Source organism: Falco punctatus, assembly GCF_963210335.1.
Source record: "Falco punctatus genome assembly, chromosome: Z".
Taxonomy (NCBI): domain Eukaryota; kingdom Metazoa; phylum Chordata; class Aves; order Falconiformes; family Falconidae; genus Falco; species Falco punctatus.
Window position 1 is genome coordinate 27,228,007 of NC_137586.1, and position 20,598 is coordinate 27,248,604.

The 20,598-nt window shown below is 38.4% G+C and overlaps 1 protein-coding gene across 3 annotated transcripts in view; it reads left to right on the forward strand.

The window, feature by feature from the left end:
- CERT1 (ceramide transporter 1) overlaps positions 1 to 20,598 on the forward strand; it is a 79,361-nt gene that overhangs the window by 11,572 nt on the left and 47,191 nt on the right. For 2 of the 3 annotated variants that reach the window (XM_080373290.1, XM_080373291.1), the window contains exon 3: positions 12,671 to 12,787. The exons of the other annotated variant lie outside the window; for it this stretch is intronic. In XM_080373290.1, the coding sequence (XP_080229416.1) occupies positions 12,671 to 12,787 (117 nt within the window). The remainder of the gene's footprint in view (positions 1 to 12,670; positions 12,788 to 20,598) is intronic. 3 annotated transcript variants of the gene reach the window in all.

Genomic DNA, 20,598 nt, shown 5'->3' on the forward strand with positions numbered 1-20,598 from the left:
TGCCTTAGTAATTTTCTCCCTGTGTAACAATCTTCTTAGAGTCTTCCAGAGTTGCCTGCCCCTTCTTCCGAAGGTGGTAAACTCTCCCTTTTTCCCCAAGTTCCAGCCAAGGCTCTCCATTCAACCAGACTGGTTGTCTTCCCCACCAGCTTGTACACCAGCCCAGTGTGATTTTGACCAGGCAGAAGCTGGCCTATAAAGTGTCTGCTTGAACTACATGAGTGTTATTTCTGCTTCTCCTAGTTTATCTTTTTGCCTTCTCCTTTAAGCGTAAACTTCAGTTGCTAGTTTTGCCATGTTTCTCATGAATTGCAATAGATGTGGATTAGATCAAATGTTCTTGCCATCTGCAGCTGCTGTTTAGCCTATTTTGTGTGTCCTTCCACTCAACTGAAGACCACCATTCCTCAATTAAGAGCACCAGTTGGAACAGAATTTGCTACCCTATGTCTACAGGCACTTAACCCAGATTGTATTGTTACTAGTGTCTAATATATTCCTAAAGCTTTAAGTTGCTCTCTTCTAAGGAAGAAAGTTGCTCTTTTTTTAAGCTCTTCAAGCTCTTTCACAACTAAGTATGTGTGCATACATAGATTTGTACACAAATATAACTATTTATCATGGAATTGGAGGTAGCTGTGATGGGAGAGTTTAGACTGATAGGTCAATTTCAAACTTTAGAATGAAAGCTTTTAGGCTGACATTCATTAGCAATATGCCTTGTGCTTAATTCTTACACATTTTTAATTATCACTGTACATCAGTTCTTACACACTTAACCATTATCATTATGTATTCAAGGCAGTCAGTCTTATATCTGACTTATATGCTAAATTAGCTGTAAGCATGCAGTACTGTGGTAGCCTGGTATCTTTGTTCTTGATGGTCCTAGTTGCTAAGGTCAAGGTAACATGACTGAAAAGCTCTTCAGTAAGGGGTGGGGGGAGGTGGACAGGACAGGGACAGAACTGAAGTAAGCATCTCCTTCTGCCAACCACCCCACCCCCAACTTAGGATTTTTCATAGCCATCTTTTATAAAATAGAGGCTTCTGGCCCTGAACTACATGTGGTCTGATGCTGGGGAGGTGTTACTTTCTAGGCTGCAGCAGGTGCCTTGTCCTGTTGCATGCTGATGTTGCTGGATAATGCAAATATTTTGCTCCCAATGGATACCTGAGAAGCATTATATAAATTTTTTTGTAGGGGGCTCAGTTTTCCAGTTTGGTTCCCACCAAAGTGACAAAACGTACGCTTCTATTTCAGTATCCCATATCCTGGGGTCATTAACAGATAGTTAGCTCTAAAGGCAAGTTGTTACAACTTCAGTGAAGTTTAGGATTCTTCAGGCTGGGCTCAGATAGGACAGGCTCACTAGTTACATCCTGATTTCTTGGGGTGCATATCTAAATCTGTTAATATTGCGTCACTAATCTATCAAGGTCTTACATAGGGTATCCACAGCCACTAGAAGATGACTTTAGGCAATGACTGTGTGCACATGCTCTTTTACAACTATTTCTGTCTTGCTCTGATTTCTTCTAGTAAGACAGTGCTGTTCCCATGTCTTTGACCAAGTCTAGCTGGTGTTTCAAGTGCACACTCATTATTCTCTAGATCTTGCTATTACAAGTCCTCTGTTTTTCAGTAAGCAGTTGGGAATAGCATGTATCAGAGGTGTGTTTATGTATAAAACAATACAGCATGACTTGATACTACGTAGTAATTCCACATTAATTAATTAACAGGGAAATAATTGGATAAAATATTAACAGATTGGGTACTCTAAGACTGTAGGATAAGTTGATTCCCCCCAGAAGAATCTGAACATTATTTTTATACAATCACTCCAGCATGTGAACCTCTCTGCTGACATGCAAAAAAACAGACTGCCAGGTTTGCTCTTGAGAGCTGTAGGTTTCAAATTTTAAATGTGGTTTTAGTGCTAAAGTTACACATACAATATATGCTTGTTCCAGACCTAAAAAGGTGATTCTCTGATGAGAGAGCTTCTTTGCAATGGATTAAACTAAGCTAGTTTTAAAGTTTGCATAGCATACTAACAAGCTAATATTAAATTCCACTTAAATGCTTCTGCTTTCATGGGTGCAGTAGGCATCTATTTTAGCTCGGTTTTGGAAAAGTAAGTTTATTATTTAAAAGGCAAAGCAGTGCTGAAAGGCATTTTGAAAAGCAAATATCCTAACTCAAGGCCTGAGGTGAAATATTTGTGTAGTACCAAAGATCATAAAATATCTAATAGGCTTTTCTTGATAAGATTTTTCTACATGTGTAAGTGTAGCATTATGAGAGAGTTTTCTGTTTAGTGTAGTAATGAGCAAACTAATTGTCACATGTTTTGCTACCTAAAAAGGTCATCACTGTTTCAGTAAGCATAAAGCTGTCTTGCTTACTTGCTTGTTTGCAATATTTTCCCATAGCCTGTAAAAGAAACAAACACCACCACAGCCAGCTGATGTAACTAAAAAGTAGGTGGCTCTTGTTTAAGAGTAACAGCAAGGGAAGGCAGTGCTTCCTAATCCAATGTTTCTATCATGTTTTGCCTGGGAATGGAACTCATGAAAAACAAACCAAAATTTTGTCTTGTCTTGTGAATTTTGGCAGATCCTAATTACCCAGGTTTGTGGATCTACTTGGGTTTTGTGGGGTGGGTGGGAAGTATTACAAATAAAGTGAATTAGAACTTGCAACATCTCTTTGGTTGTCATACATTTCTATTAACATGTATTATAGAGAAAGTGTTATATTTAATTGTTCAAGTTGCTTCACCATGAGAGTTAGATCTAGAATAGTTAATGGTATCCAAAAAACCATTTGCAAAATTAATGAGACTAGTAACTTTAATGTTTATACTTTTAAAGCCAAGAGTCTTAAAACGTAGAGATAAAAGGATCTTGATGGACTTCTATAATTTTATAATTATACTGGGTGGGGGCTGCTGGGAGGCCTCTGTGAGGAGAGGCCAGATTGCCCTGCACTGGACATGGTTTCAGCTGGCTTCAGCAGACCTGCAGCAGGGCACAAGGGCACAGCTGAGCCCCTCAGCCACCATGATGGCATCTTGAGGTAAACATAGTTAAAGGGTAAAAATGCTGCTCAGCAGTGTGTGGGAAAGAGAGAAGTGACAAAAAAATTGAGAAACAGCCCTGCAAGTGCTGAGGTGAGAGCAGGAGGAGCAGGGAGACGGTGCTCCATGTGTGGAGCAGAGATCCTGTGCAGCCTGTGGAGGAGAGTGCTGCACAGCACACATTTTTCTGCAGCCTGTGGAGGTGGACCACACCAGACCAGATGTCCACCCTGCAGACTGTGGAGGACTCTACCATAGCAGCTGGATATGTCCTGAATGAGGCTGCAGCCTGTGGAGATACACACTGGAGCAGGTTTACCCTGAAGGATGCTGCAGTCCATGGAGAAGATCCATGCTGGAGAAGTGGAAGCATCTAAGGAAGGAGCAGAGGTGTCTGTGTTACAAACTAAGTGCAGCCCTCATTCCTTATCCATCTATGCCTGTGTTTTTAGTTTTGTCTGTGTTTCTCACCATCCAACTCTAACTGGCAATGAATTAAATTAATTTTCAGCAAGTCAAGTCTGTTTTGCCCATGATGGCAGTAGGTAAGTGATCTCCCTGTCTATCTGGACCCATGAATTTTTCATCTTTTCTCCCCTTGTACAGCTGAGGAGGGAGATTGACTGAATGGGGAGTCTGGCAGCCAGTCAGGGTTAAGCTACCACATTCATCTAGAGAGTCATTATAGACATAGCTTGTGATTAATGTATGTGTTTGAAAGGGTAGGAAGGGACAAGGATTCTCTCAAAAGTTGAGGGAATAGAATGCTGCATGTACTCAAACTCTGGGAAGGGAAGAAATCTCTAATGGAAAATACAGTGATGATGCCCATTCAGAGTAAATAATGTCATGGAAGAGTACAAGGAGGAACAGACTATTTGGAGTGCCAGTGTTCAGGCAGTATTCTAAAAAATGACCAGTGACTCCAGAAAGAAATACACTAACCCGACTAAATACTTCTCTGTAGTATTCAATAGGGCACAGAAGACATGTTTTTAGACCTATTGTATGTGATTAAATTTTTAGCCAAACGTAGTAGTCATTGGTAAAACACACATTCGTTGATTCAGCTGATTGAGGAGTTTTCCTTTGATTTTAAGTACTATTCACAGGAATACAACTTTACAATAATCTGTGGTACTTTATTTTACTATCTGTTCCATTCAATGTTTTTTCTTACATTAGCATGTTTTCAGCTATTTTGAATTTTGTAGGGAGGGGACATAACTTCTCTGCAGTTTGGATCTGTTGTGGATTAAATGCTTCAGAAAAATTATTTTAAGATGTGCACTTTTTGAAACTTGGCTGAGGTTTTTCACTTGCTTTTTTCCTAGCTGAAAAATCACAGCCTTTGCCAATTCCAAGCTGGTTTTACATGGGAGATGAAATGAAGTAATTGTCTGTACTTTGAAAATTAATTCCTTCAACTGTACAGCACAAATCTTAAGTAAACTTTGGGGGGTTGTTAGCACTTCAACGTAAGTACATATAGAAAATGGTCATATAACTTTTCCTTCCTGTCGTCAGGGAGGTTCTTTTTATTTGCTCCCACAGTCAAAATGCACGCTGTTAATGTCACTTCTCAATAAATGCAATGTTTTTCTTAGCTTACTGAAAATGATGAAGAGGGTTTTTTAATTTTATTTTGGTTTTACCTGTTAACGTTACATTCTTTTCACTGGCTTCCCCTTTTTCTGTTGCATCAGGTAAGCTACTTTTTAAGGTCCTTAGTATTGTATTTCTGTAGCACATAATGTAAGATATTACACCTTCTGTTTAACATGTGATGGTGGTTTTGTCCATTACTTTCTAAATTAGGAAATACACATCTCTCCCTTTTTCCAGTTGGCTGCTTCCTATTTTGAGGAGGTTTGCTTGCTTGTGTGTGAACACAGTCCTCTCTTGAACTTCTGTTTGTTTTAAAAGTAATACGATGTTACAGATGCAATTTAGCATATTCTGAGGATAGTTTGTGCACCTCTATCCTTTTTTGTCCTGTACATATTGTCCTGGAACGATCTTCTGGATTTCCTGCTGGAAACTAGAGAGGATAGAGGGATTTTTTGGGCATTTGCATGAATATATCCAGGTCCAGAACCTGTTGAATGACCTATGAGAACATACAGGCAGATCTGTAGATTTTGTTATGTGGTAACTGCTTGGAACATTTTCGTTGTGGAGGGAAGAGGTAGTTTGTTCAGGTGCTGTGTAACTGGAGAATTTCAGGAAGTTGCAGAGTGGTGCAGAAGGGACATTTTTTCCTGAATTCCATGGGGATGGTGGAAACACTAATCCACAAACCAGTGGATAAATTGTACCTTGTGTTGTAGGAAAGTGAAACTATTCATGTGCGAAAAGATATCGTATTCAACTCTGAGCTGGCAAACGTTGGTTACGATAGCCTGGCCTGCCTGTCGTTTTCCAGGATAAAACTTTTAGTGTCCACTTTTGTAAGAGGTTGCAGTTGGTGGAGACTGCTGCCTTTAAAATATTTTTCAAGCATGTGAATGTGAAGATTCTTGCAGCTAAACATCAGACTTGCAAAGTGGTATTCTGGTACTGTCCCATCAGATGAAGCGAAGGGCAGAATGCAGCAACTTGTATTCTGAGTGGAAAAGTGATTTTGGTGGCTTGTCTTTACACATATCCTAATTGAGGGGGGGGGGGGGGGAAGGAAAATCTGTAACAATGGGTTAGAGCATTTACATCAGTGGAATATATGCAAAACGCTTTGCATTTATGTAGGAAAAATAGTCTTATATTAAGTCAGTTTTGTTTATATAGGGCATTTTTTTAAAAGCTGAGAATTACTTTTTTTATAGCTTTAGATATTCTGATCTAAGGCATGTAAGTTTAGACCATTTTCTAAGAAAAAACTTCCAGTTTGATTATAAAAAATTAATTTTCTCAGTTTTCAGTTAAGTACCTTTTGACTGACACCATCATCAAGCCTACCTAGAGAAGAGAATGAGAAGTTCTGTAAAATTGTTTTGAGCTGCAGTAAGAGGAAGAAATGTCAAGTTTCATGTTTTAACTTAAAGCTATTACTAAAGTCTTCACTAATGACTGAAAGCTAACTAATCATCAGAGGAATTCAGATCATTCAAGCTTTTTCTCTTAAAAGAATTTTCTAAAACCTAATTAAGTAAACCAAAATGCATCACTTCACAAAATGCCTTTTCCAAAGCAATGATTACTCAGAATTTTGCAATAGTTTTATTAGAGGGAATAAACCAGGTAGTACTTAATTATTTGCCTTCATTGTAAAATTACTTTTATGATCTAATTGTTACAAGATTTTATGGCAGAAAAGTAAATAATGTAGTGCTGTAGCAGGATGAATGAGAATTAGCATTAGAGGTTTTGTGAAATCTGGCTTAAATACAGCTGGAATTTAGACATTCAGGGATTATTTTCGGTAGCTGAACAGGTTTTCACATTTAGCCATAGGCAAAATCATTGTGCAGCTACACTAAATTTTTCTTAATCTTCTGTGAAAAAAGACTTACTGGTATCACAAAAGTAACATAAAACTGCTATGTCAAAGCTTCATGGATAAATAGCTTTATACTGCTGGATTAGTTAAAGTTCAATGTTTGTCTTCACTCAGTTAATATGTTACTACTGTGTATTTGTAAAGAGCAGTTACCTTCGTAGCAGTATATGGTATTGTTCAGTTAATAACTGAGAACTGCGGAGCTAGGCTAGCTAACAACCTCTGTCACATTTATGCTAGTGACATTCGTGTCTGAGAACTGAAGGATGGTAGTTCTCATTTTCTGTAGGCCTCTGTCATTGGTCTTGTGTCCTAGTGCCGCCCTTGATATTTTCTTAATATGAAAACCTTTGAAACCTTAAAATAAAATCACTGTAGATAAGTTTTAGCTCTGCAATGGGAATAGCAGCACAAGGACACTTCTAAGAGTTGTGATGTGCAAACTTGAGCTGGATCTACCATGAACTGCTCTGGTTTGCTTCTGTAGGGAAAAGGAGGAACAGTATTTAGAGTAGTTAGAAAGCAAGCAAAAGTTTCTTTGTTCAAGTATTTATTTTTCCACATGGGGTACTCTCAAAGGTTATGAAGTATATAAAAACACACTTCTCTGTCTGATTTGACTTAAGCACTTGAACCAATATTTTTCAAGCAGATGCTGTTCTGAAGCTTGTTCTGTGAGTACCTTGGTCTTGTGAGCTGTATAGCAGGAAGGACTTTGTGGCAATAGTCAGCTATGACTCATGAGACCAGAGCTGCCTATGGACTTCCTCAGTAACTGTAGCCAAGTAAATGTTTCTTCATGTAAACTGTTCTTGCTTGTTTAGAATTTAAGAGGTAGTATCAATTGGTTTTGTACAGAAAGATCGGGGACACTTGAATACTGGCAATTGCCTTTATTTCTCTGCAGCTGCTTCCCTCAGAAGAAAGCTTAGGAGGCATGCAGAAAGGGTGTTCAGAGATGCTGGAGGCCTATTTCTTGCAGAGTATTCTTGCATGGAATTATGACTTGGCTGTTTGGGATATTTTTTGGTTTTTTAATTTTGGCTCTAAAAGGAGGCCTTGATGCACACACAGACTGCCTCTGCCACAGACTGTTAAAGTCTGCCCAGCTCAGCTTTTAAAATGCTATAAAGGTTTTCTTGTGCTCCTACTCAGTATTGTGTCAGCCTGGGTTTTGTTCCCCAGTGCCCTCTGAATTCATGTGTGTGCTGCTTGAGGCTGCTGTGGGGTGGGGGTGTTTGGAAAAAGCAGCTGAAGTTCCCCAATTTCAGGTCCTGAGAGTAGATGGTGAACTGCTACTTGATTCCTGCTTCTCTGCATGACTAAAACATTCCTCTTTATTGCCTTATCTTCCTTGAGAAAGGGCAGTAGGACATATCCTGGCTTCAGCACAGGTCTATAGCTCGTTACAGGCAAAAATCCCTATTCACCCTCCAGTGTCTTGTCAGGCAGTTGACTAAGAACTGTACTGTTTTATAATCGCTTCTAAGCATAAGGAGGAAAGTCAGCACTAGACTAGAAACAGGAAACCTAAGCAAAACAGGAGATATCAATGAAATGTGTAGGGATCAACAGGAAGAAAGCGAAGAGAAAGGGAAAAACTTCCAGCAAGTGTAAGTAGTCTGAAGAGGATGTTGGAAGAGTAAAGGACCCACCTGAGAAGTGGTGAATGATGCTTTGTGGACTGTTAGATGCAGCTACAGAAAAGGGTAAAAGCATTTATACCAAGGGAGAAATCAAGGAAGTTTGTTCACAGCTCAGTAGGGAGGAAAATGTAACGATACCAAAAGGTTACATACTTAAGTCTACCAAGCTATCAATGAAGATGAAATGTGAAGTCATTCCTGGTTGAGAAGAGGGTTATTCAACAGTAACTTGATTTATTCTGTGTTAAGGAAAGAACAGGTCACATGTGATTCAGGAGTGTTATTTGCTCTTGGTAAAATGTGTATTAGGGAACTTGGCTTTCATTTTCAGTTAATTCAGCATTCTTGTTGTTAGCCCAGTCTGGGTTATTCACCTAGTGTGCAAGAGCCAATCCACACACAGTCAAGGTACTTATTTATTGCATGTCTGTGCAGACCTGGGTGCTAGGTAGTAAATCCACAAAGCTAGCACACCTCTTAACACATAGTAAAGCATTTTATACACTTTGAACAAATGTTTATAATTAGGTTTAGTTATTTTTTAATAACTAATTCTTACTGGTTCTTGCGAGCCTCGTCTCCATTTAAAGGTACAGTATTTTTTCTTTTCATCATGCATATTCTGTGGGGAGTGGGCTTTTTTAGCATAATAAAACATCCACTCCCAAGCAAATTATGATAGTTCACATGGTTCAAGTAATTTTCTGTTTGGTCTTGTTAACCGTTTGGTTATCCTTTAGCTTACCTTGTTACTACTTAGCTTGATGTATTTATGGTGTCTGTTCCTTCTCCCAAAGCCATGCCTGGTTAACTGTTTGCAAGGATCAATATCCTCTGTTTTTCAAATTTTCTTCTTTTTCATTATAGAAATTTACATATTTCCTTTAATTTTTTAAATAAATTAATTATTGTATTATTATGGTGTGACCTGTCTTCAAAAAAAAAAAGGAAAAGGGGGACAAAAATGGGTCTGATTTCAGTGGCCAAAAAATATGGAAAAGGGGCAGTTAAGTACTGTAAGATGGTAAATAGGTAACATGTCTGTTAAAAAATATGTACTAACAAGGAACTTAGTCAGGTGATACAAGATTTGTTCATCTTCAAGCAGCTTCTCTAACTGGACCACCTGATCAGCTGGCTTCTTTGTAACATGGAACTGCACAATGAGCGAAGTAAAACCCTAGGCCTGTTTATGTGGCCTAGTTTCTTTAACTACAGGTAATGCAGAAGTGTATGCAGTGAATGACCCAGAAAAGTGTTTAAAGGTTTTAGCTAGACCTCAAGGAAAACATTTCCCTTCCCTGTCTTAGCAGCAAGGCGTAGATTTCTAAACGTTAAAACTTGCTGTGCAAAGAAAGGGAATACATAAACCTGCCTTTGAAAAGGGCAGAGAGGTGATGGTCTTAAATCACATTAGAAGATTTTTAATCTTCTTAGTTAAAGATGCAGGGGTGAAAAAAAAGCATGGATGCTTGTGCACTGGAGTAAGTTGTGTATGGAAACAGCACTACTGCAGGTGTTTAAGATTGGTTTTAACAAGTCTTTCTAGCTGCATAGCATGTAACTGCTTTCAACTCATCCTAAAGGGCTTCAGAGGGAGGGGGGGATTGAGATGAGAAATGCTATCATGTTAGGAAAAGCTTTGATAGCTGTTGCACACCTGCATTTTGGGTTGTTTTTGGAGAGAATCTTCCATTGTCGTAGATGCATGTCCCCCACCATGTGGCTAAAGGAAGGCCTGGCAGGTGAGTGGCTGGGAACAGGCATATAAGCTGTTCTAGATACTACTAGAACAGATAAACTACCCTAGAACAGACAAATGTCTTTCTCATAGTAATAATAATGTAGCAAATGCAGTTTGAAGAAGAGGGGCCTGGACTAGAAGACCTGATCTCCTGTACTGGCTTTACATGACAAGGTTTTGGTAGCAGGGGGGATACAGAGGTGGCTTGTGTGAAAAGATGCTACAAGCTGCCCCTGTATTTGACAGTGCCAGTTCTGTCTGGACCCACCGGTGGCCAAAGCTGAGCTAATCGGTGATGATGGTAGCACCTCTGTGATAACATACTGAAGAAAGAGTTAAAACTGCTGTGCAACAGCAGCTGGGAGAGAAGAGTGAGAATATGTGAGAACAACAATGCTGCAGACACCAAAGTCAGTGAAGAAGGAGGGGGAGGAGGGGCTCCAGGTGTTGGAGCAGAGATTCCCCTGCAGCTCATGCTGAAGACCATGGTGAAACAGATTCCCCCTTGGAGACCCACAGTGGAGGAGATAGCGCCCTGGAGATGTGGAGGGCCCCATGCCAGAGCAGGTGGATCTGCCCAAAGGAGGCTGTGAGCCTGTGGGAAGCCCATGCTGGAGCAGGGTCCTGGATTGACCTATGGACTGATGGAGAGAGGAGTGCAGGTTTGCCGGCATGATCTGTGACCCTGCAGAGGACTCATGCTGGAGCAGTTCATGAAGAACTGCAACCTGTGGGAAGGACCCATGTTGGAAGAGTTCATGGGGGGGTCTGTCTCCTTTAAGAGGGACCTGACACTGGAGCAGGGGATGAATGTGAGGCAGAAGGAGTGGCAGAAGAAACGCAGGGCGAACTGACCACAGCCCCCCTTCCCTGCCCCTTGCTCAGGAGGATGTAGAGAAAATCGAGGGTGAAGCTGAGCCTGGGGAGAAAGGGGTGGGTGGGAGGTGCCTTTAGTTTTGTTTTTATTTCTCATCTTACTCTGTCCTAGATTGGCAGTAAAGTAAATTAATTTCCCCAAGATGAGCCTGTTTTACCTGTGATGGTAATTGGTGAATGCTATCTCCTAGTCCTCATCTTGACCCATGAGCTTTTTGTTAAATTTTCTCTCCCCTGTCCAGCTGAGAAGGGAAGTGAGAGCAGATTTGGTGGGCACCTAGCATCAAACCAGGGTCAAGTCACCACATGTCCCTTCTTCCATACCTCTGCTCTGCAGTTCAGTGAAGACAAAGTAGTGCATAGAACCACTTCTGAGAGTTGTTTGAATTTAAGTTGAGATGGTCAGGTATTAAGTTATTAGTAGCTGCAGTTGTTTGACTCAGTTTTGTCTGTTGGTTTTTTTTTTCTATGGGAGATTTAAATTTCTTTAAATTGAACTTAGGTCTAGATGCTTGACCAAATATGTGAAGCTTTTAAAAAAACGTGAATATTCGTGTACTTTGTTAAATTTCCTTGCTCATTTTTTATTGGGTAGTTTGACTTCTGTTGTGCTTTTCTTCTTCCTTAGTATATTTAAACAAGAAAGTGTGTTATGTGTAAGTAACTTCAGATTTCTAGATGCTTTGAAAATAATTTTCACTGACACTGGACCGTTGTGCCTGACAAAATGAGACTTATTTTCAGGTTTTCTTTTGTGAAGTGTTTTACAAGTGATACATGGTGCTTTGGTTGTCTGCAAGATGAGTGTATTCAGGCTGGTTCTTGCATTGTGAAGGATAATACTGACATGTATAGACTTATCTATAACATCTGGAATCAATATTTGAGGTCCTTCAGATCGTGTAATTTGCCTTAACCTTAGAGCCTGTTGGCTTCCTATGGTTATTTGCGTATATAATTTTTCTTCATATTAAAATTGGAAAAGGTATTCAGGTATATCTGTGTTATGTTTAAGAATGTTTTTGAAGGGTTTGGTGCAGGGTGGGTGGGAGTGCTGGAATTCTGCTTCTAATTTCTGGCAATTCTGCCTTATGTGGTGAAAACACTTGAGGCAGTGGGTACCACAGCTTCCTTTAGTCCCTACTTTTCCTTGTCATTTTGCGGTAGTCTGCGTTTATGGTTCTGTCCTGATGCTTTTTGCTACAATGTATGTATTTCTTCCTTGTAAAATCAATATTGATAGCAGTAACTTTTTTCCTGCTGAAACCAAAACCATAGGTGTATTTTCCTGGCTGTGTCTCATAGTTACATTGCTAAAGGATTGGTTCCAAAATATGAAGTTTTGGTCAGTGTTGTGTGGAACATTTTTGTGACAATTTTATTTAATAATGTGTTAAACAGGTATTTCTATTTCAGAAGACAGGCATTTTTCATTACAAGAGTGTATGTTCATTATTTGAGACAGCCACATAAACCAGCAGTTAGACCAGGGCTCCTCAAACTGTTTAACCAGGGGGCCGGCGCACGGATGCAGTGGCAGGCAGTCATCTGCGGCTGCTTGGTTTCCCCTCCCAACACCCGGCGGGGGGTGGTGGTGTGGGGGGGTGTCTGTAAATACCAGGGGCTGGATTGAGGACCCTGGGGGGCCGTATCTGGCCCGTGGGCTGTAGTTTGAGGACCCCTCATTTAGAATCTAGGATGAATTCAAGGCAATATAGACCAGACTTTCTAAGTGCAGTGTTTTAGATTGTTAGAATGTTCTGTGAGGTGTTGCTGATTATGTTGCTAATTTTAGCTACTCTTACACTCTTTTCTGTCACAGCCCCATGACTTTGACGAATGCAGATTTGATATTAGTGTAAACGATAGTGTTTGGTACCTCCGAGCTCAGGACCCAGACCACAGACAACAGTGGATAGATGCAATAGAACAACACAAGGTATGTTTTGTTTTATTCTGATATTCTTTCTCACTCCCTCATTAGATCTGGTGGTGCTTGCTGAGAGTTGTAAGCTTCCCTGTACAGTCATTAAAATATTCCAGGTATTTATGGCAGGTAAAAGCTGCAAGATTGAAGCTGTATGTTAAATGTTTTAATGAAGTTGATTTGCTTGCTCTTCATAGATGAGAGTTCAGAGAACTGGGAGCTAACATCTGAGAACCTTTCTGAAGCTCCCAAGCTTGAGAAAGGAAAAGCTTGCGTTATGTTTGAGTGACTTCTTAGTTTTTTTCCATCTTCCCTCATTATTGAGTTGTTTCTTATCTTTCCTAGGTGTTAAATTTTTTAGTCTGAGTCAGCTCTCCTAGGTTATCATTTTGGTTTTAGGCTTCTCTTTTCATCATTTAGCTGCTTTTACAGTATCTAATTACTGGCTTTTGTCTCCTTGTCTTTTAAGGCCCTATTCTTCATCAGCATTTTGTTTCAGTTTTGCTGATCTATTCCTTATGTCTTGCAATGAACTCAGTTGTTGTTTTCATTTCACCTAAAGGGCTCTAAGGTCAGATATTTTTAAAAGTATGTAGTGCACAAAATACCCACTATGTTTTCAGATACAAGATAGACACTGCTTCAAGGTGTTTAACTACAACACCTGGCACAATGCAACTTCTGCATCTGGGTTATACAGGTGTTACAGGAATACGAACTAAATTAGTTGCCTATGTATGTATTTTTACCATGAGTTTCTTGACATACTGCTTACATAAGTTTTATGCATAATTAGGAAGTTTTAACTTTTATTGGGCATTTCTTACAATAAGCAGTACAAGCTCTTAAATTTAAAGTGCTGCCTTTTGATAATGGTGTTGTGAAAAGAAATCTCAATTAGGGTATTAAACCTTCTAGCTTGGCATTTTGCCTTGGTTTTGATGCAGAGGTAACATTAAAACAAAACTGAGTTGCAAAACCAGGATTCTTTTCTGTAGTCTAGTGAGAAAATACAAAGTTAACCATGGAGTATTTTGAAGACAAAACCACTGTAATTTCTTGCTATTGCAATACCTGAGAGAAATGTCTCAAGAGGATACAATGAACAAGTTGCTGGATTACACATCCATGGAGCTGGCAACAACTGTTTTACAAGCACAGGGGTCTTCAGGTATAGGGTTGTGGGGACATGGAACTTGATAACCCTGGGCTAAAATTCAGACTAGGTTTGGTGAATGATTTAGCTGTTGAAATGCAGAATTTAACCTGAAGTCCAGATATGCAGAAATGGGGGCTAAGTCATTGCATGCTACCACGCAGGAATGAATGAGGAAGAAAACCCAAATCCTGTCATAAACTCTGCTCTGCACAACCTCAAAGGCAAGTCTTTTTCATGCTGTTCCTTTCCCTGTTTTAAGGCTGTACTTAACTGTTGCTGAATTCTGAGCTGACAGTTTTATGGAACTGCCTATTTATAATTGGAAGTACTGCGTGGTAATAGAGATTGCCATTGTACTTGTAAACTTGGAATTGTTTTTGTCACTTACAAAAAAAAAATCTTGTATTTGTCAACACTGAATTTTCTTCTCCTGCGTTACTGCCTCTCCCTGCCTCTATTGTGAGGTATCTTCTTTTTCTGTGTGTTATTACTGGTAAACTAAAGGTATCTTATTCAATCTCCTTTTCAGATTAATGATCGTTGAGAGGCATAAGTTCTAGCATTCCAAAAGTAACCTCTCTTTGTGAAGATGCCTGATTAATTATGCAGTTTTCCACTTAAAAGAAAAAGCTTCCTTTGACTTTAGTTTGGAACAGGTTTAAACTTCAGGAATTTGGTGGTTCTTAAAAAATAATAATAATTGTGCCAGATCTGTCTTGATGTTGAAAGGAGTGGAATGAGAGGTTTCTTGGATAATTCCACTACCCAATTTTTTCAGTATTCACTTAGAGTTAGTATCAGGACAGGGGTAATGAGTGCTTTTTTCATTATTTAAATAGCGTTATCATTCTGCTTATTGCTAAAAGTCAGTTATGTTCTGCAGTGTTACATACTCTGAAGAAAAGTATGTCTACAAGTAGGAAATGGAAATAAAAGTATTTCTGTATATTCTGAACTGACAAGAAATAGTTCAGTTTGTAATGTAATAACAGTGGACTTGGCTGTTCTGAATCTGGCTTTTTCAGTATGTATAGTTTGTAGTTTCATGGCTATTTGACATTTTCCAGTTTGTTGTGTAGTCATTTTTACTCTGTAGTGTTTACAGTGTTCAAGACAAATAGCAGTTTTCATTCTTAGAGGGAAATATTACGGCACCTCACTTCTGAATAAACCATCAAACCATTTAATATGTTAAAGCAATACATTATTTAAAAGCATTCTTTGTAGTATGCAACTAAATACCATGATCAAGACAAGATGAGTCAAGAAGAGCCAAAAGTAATGCAGTCTTGTAACAATAGGTTGGACTCAAGTTAAAAGTATGTCATTAAATCTCAGAAAACTATTGGTTACTAGCACTTTTTTCCAGTGCAGTATTCTGTTGTTTTCTTAATACAGTAGCGGCTTGGTGTGATGAATATTGCAGGTTGTAGGTGCAGCTGTTCCTTCTAACTGTTCTGACTAAAATACGTAGGAGTTATCACCAGAAGCCTTGGAAAAGTGCTGTGTGCACATAAATAGGTGTTTGATGTAATTAGCCATAAAACAGAAATGTCAAAACACAATTTTCAGTCTAGTTACAGTTAATGTTTCTTAAAGAATGTATCTTCAAATGTCTTTCTATATTTTCCAAATCAAGTGGTACATACTATATTCTGTACAACTTATATTATATTATACAAAATCTATATATTTGTAGGAAAATGTATTGCTGCTTAATAACATCGATAGGATCTGAAAAATAGGTTTTCTTGGAGTCGGGAAGTTAATCCCATTTTTCAGTTGAATTTGCATGAACACCACACTTCAGTGATCCTTACTTTTAGCTAACTTTTCACCCATCCTTTAGATTTTTTCAGCCTGTGTGGAAGTTTTATATCTAAACACTTGAATAAGAGCAGAAGATGAGGTTTTGAGGCAAAATATCCAATTTCACTGAAAAGTTCGGATTTGTCTGTTTACTCTGAAATTTCCTGAAGGAACTTTCCTGGTCAGGTTTCCAGAACTCAAGCAAAAGTTCCTTGACAAGCTGTTGTCACCAGATAAAAATTCTTTTCCTTTGAGAACTAGGTTCTTTAACTGACACATAATAATTTGAATAAAATTGAGAGAGGAAATTATTTGGTCTTACTAAGCAGTCATTATGATTAACTTGGGTCTACTGCTGTATGAAGTACTTTTTTGTTTGTTTTTGAAGCTCTTTGTTGCTTACTGGGTTGGTAGCTCTGATAGGCTGCTTAAGCTGTTTGCTGACAAAAATATGTTTGTGAGACTTACTGTAGCATGTCACAAGGTTGTTTATCTTTAGAGTATGAAAGATGGACTGAAACTGTGGCTTTCATTGTGCTCTGAACAGAGAAAACAGTGATTTAATGAATTCGATATTAGATCTGAGTATAATATGAGAAGAGTTAGAAAAACTTCTGCTTAGCAACACCAATGAGTAGCTGGTAGCCAAGAAATGTAAAACATCTAGTGTTCAAGCATAAAACCTAGAATTTGCTGCTGCTTTTTTAATCATTGCATTAGCCTTCTTTTCTATTGAGGTTCCTGAATGCTTACTAAATTAAATGTTTCAAGTACAGCTTCTAAAATGCTTATTAACCTCACTGAAATGAAAGTGGGAAAACTCTAGAACGGCGATAAGACTGTCAGTGGGGCAAATGAGGAAATAATTCATGTCTAACCAGGAGTCCTTTCTTCTACTTAAATATTTCATTAAATATACTAAGCAGATATTTATCTGTAAAACACCTGGTTGTAAAGTTGTGTTGGGAAGCTTCTCTGTTCTCCTACCCTAGGAGATAGTCAGGTCTAGGATGGCTGATGACCTTTTCTTAGACAGATCTAATGGCAGTATATATTGCTGAAGAACTCAAGACCAGATTAAGTTTCTACACTTCTCCGGTGTAAAAACATTGATGATGCATGGGTAGCAAGGTACCGATGCTTTTGAAAAGCTGTTCTCTTAAATAATAAATTGAAATACTTACTCCATGTCTGTACCATGGTTTGAAAATGGTGTGGAATTTTTAACAGGATTAGAGAAACTGGCTTACATATTGTTAGTTCTGTACTGTGAAGAAAACATCTGGGTTTACGTATAGAGAAAGTGGACTTCTGCAGCATATAGCTCTAACAAATAAAATGAATGTGTGCCATGTATATGAATAAACAAGATTTACTTTTTCACTGAAGTGGAAAGTGTTTCTTTACACATTAAACTTATCCAAAAGTTTTCATTCTTTACCCTTTTCTCTGGTAGAGTCAGTATGTTAACTTACAAGGTATGTAACTGAGGGGAGTGAATTGCTGTTTGCTGTGAAAACCATCTGGATGATTGAAGTTATTTTGAGGAAATTTGAACTCCTGAAGGCCAGATAATGATTTCTTGCAATGTTAATCTAACACCTGAGTTGAAAACATGTTGAGAATTTGTTGAGAAATTAATGTTTCAAGAGAAACTCTGGATCAGCTTGTGTCCCATTTTGTTCTATCTTGGTTTTAATTTTTTCCACACAGTTTCTGCATGTGTTCATTGACTTTGTGACCCTTCAGCAAAATAAACTGACAGTGGTTTAAGTCTTGGGTTTTCAAAATTTTTTTTATCAAACCGAAATACTGTTTTAAGTCTTGCTGAACTTCTTACAATACCTGTCCTCAGTGTGTCAAACTGGAAAAGGTCATTCTCCACAGGGATGTCTAGATAACGAACAAGTTTGGCATGTAAGAAGTAGGTAGGCTTTGTTTCATTTTTGAAGTGATAGTGTACAACATGTTTGTATATCCTCTAGATAAACAAGCTCTTAGAGCAGGAGGCATGAATTTCAAAGCCTGTGAAAGGCATCAAGTGGCTGCCTTGAAGGAGTGATTACCTTGTTTTTACTGTTGATCAGACTCTGGGAAAGGACAAATCAGCTACTTAGAATAGGGTTATATAAAAACATTAGGAACAGTGGCACATCTATTTTCTAGCAATTTTTTCCCCCAGATAGCTGGGAGAAGGGGGCGTGGCAGCCTCAGGTATCAAAGATAGTTTAGCTTGTAAATAATTCTAATTTTGTGAAATTCCTAATTTAAGAAACAAATTTTAGTATATTTTATCAGTTGTCAAACTCAGACATTTCACATCCCATTTTTTTGCATTTAAGTACAGATCTAGTTAAGATACTGAAAAACCAAAATGCTGGATTTGGCAATCTGGTGAAGTCAAATTTAGCTGTAAGTATTAAAACAGTTGATTCACTTTGTTTATTAAACATTGCTAAGTTGCCAAACAAGTAAACTAGAATCACAACACTTAGTTTTGAGACAATTATTTTCTGAGTGTGGATCCTAGTTCATAGATTCACTTAGAAAACTGCAGAGGAAACTTTCAACAGCTTATTTTTGATTGTAGTTAATAAGGGGACTTTAGATTACTGTTGGTGGGGGGAACAAAAGAAAAACCACTGTGAGCTTGAAACTTTCAAAAAATGCTTGTTAACCTCATGAAATGTGGGGAAGGGGTACCACATAACCTAAAAAAGTTAAGTTACCTTATGTACAAAGTACTAAGCGTCATTAATTTCACCCTTAAGGTCATCTACATGTTGTGTTTTCTCTTAATGTACTGTTCTAAAGGAGTTACTGAATGTGCTGTTAGGCATTGGAAAATTTTAGTGCTAACAGTAATTGTGATGTTGAAGCAGAAGGGGCAGCCAGGTAGGTGTGAGGAGAGGACAAGGAGTAGAGTTGGGCTTTTGCTAGTCTAACATGAATGCAACAACATAGAAAAGCAAAACTCCCAATGGCTACATAGTACCATATTGTTGTGCACTTGAGAAGCATCTTAAATACCCACAGAGTCCTCTTAAAGGACCCCCCTCAAACTGTTCTAGTTATTCCAGTTCTAAATCTGGTTATACAAATCAGCTTCTGGGTAAACAGGATGAAAAGCATCTGTTAAAATATTGCAGTACTATGTTGAAGTATTTCTTAAAATTAAAGTTGGCCTTCTGTCTTTGTGTTACTTCTCTTACGAACTGAAGTATAAGAGGTTATGCAGGAGTAACTTTTTTCAAACTCAGAGGAAACCTTAAATTTCACTTTAAACTTTAGGTGATAAGCACCCAGAGTATCTCCATTCCCTGTGTTTTGTTCTGTAATTGGGATACTTCACCTTCAGACTGAGACTGAAGTGCATCTACCCATTCCTTCAGCCTAATATTTGTCTTAGGAAATTTCACATTAACAATACTTTAAGTCAAGCTTTTCTTTGAATACTGTATGTAAATATTGATCTATGAGATGATTTTTAGGTAGCTGTGCTAAGGAAACATTGAAAAATGCTGATGGATGTAACTTTTTCATACTACTATTTTATTAGCAATGGATGCCATAGCAAAAGTTTTCTGACCAGTTAATTGGGTCAGAAACCACTATCAGAGTTTTATTTTGTGAAAAACAGAGTTCTGGTTATCAACAGGAGAGTACAGAAGGGTGCTACTACTACTTAACTTGTCCACAGGCTTTCAGCAATTGTGAGAAGGGCTATAACATTCTGTGAAGTCAGAGTAGTTTTCTCCTTTCCTGTACCTTTGTAATCCTCCCCTAGGATTGAACTAATTTACTGACAAGGCCAATAAAGACATGCGAATAAATTGCTCCAAATCTATTGTATGTCTGGACTGAAACCAGTATTAGTAAGATAATTCAGAATGAATAGGAAAATATATGTGGAGTAGAGATGTTATGGAAACCTTTTGATTCAGCATACTGATGTAACAAACAACTTAAATTGTATGTCTCAGTTTCTAATTTCTGCCATTGTTAAATAGCTTTGTACATTGAACTTCATTTTCCTATTTGCTGGGATATTTTTATGGAGCCACTGAAATTAGTAGTTGGGATGTTTATGTAGGCTACGTTTAAGTGCATGATGAGGCATTGTGCAAGTGGTCTTCAGAAGTCTGCATTGATGTTTTATGACCTTTATAAATGTGTTTTGTGCCAGTTTACTGTATTGCTGAGTTAGGCATGTCAAGTAATTTCTAGCAAATGCTATCTGTTCTAATGTTGATGAGTGAATGCTAATTGTAAATACAATCTTGCTGATTATTGTAAAATTAGAGCTTTCAAATAGTGCAATTTCAGACATACCATACAGGAGGGAGCAACAGGAATAGTGTCTGTTGACATTTCTCAATCAACTTCCTGTCCTGGAGTTTAGGTGTTTCAGTAATGTGTGATTTTTAAATTGCGTGCTTCCTCAGCAGCAGTGGGTGAGGTCTGAAAAGGAAAAAGAATGTGGCTCCCCAGTCTGTTCATTTTTTTGACCTTTTATCCTAACACCTGTTCCTCTGCCCGTACTTCCCCTCCATACCCGTTCACAAATAAGACTAGCTTAAGTGGAGGCAATAGGCAGACAAAGGAAAGCACAGGAGGTATGACAGCAGGTAAATGTTACTTAAATTTCGTTTTATTAAGTTCGTAGTGAGGATTGTAAGAGTGATGATGCAGCCTCCTTTTTCCGCTGTTAATATTGCTGGCCTGAGTGTTGGAACCCAAGTTTCTTTCTTAGACTTGTTGTCAGCTATTGTTCCCTATGAAATTGATTTGGGTTGCCTTGTGCTGTAGAGCATCAGACAACTGAACATCAACAAAGTCTAAATTTTTGTTTGAT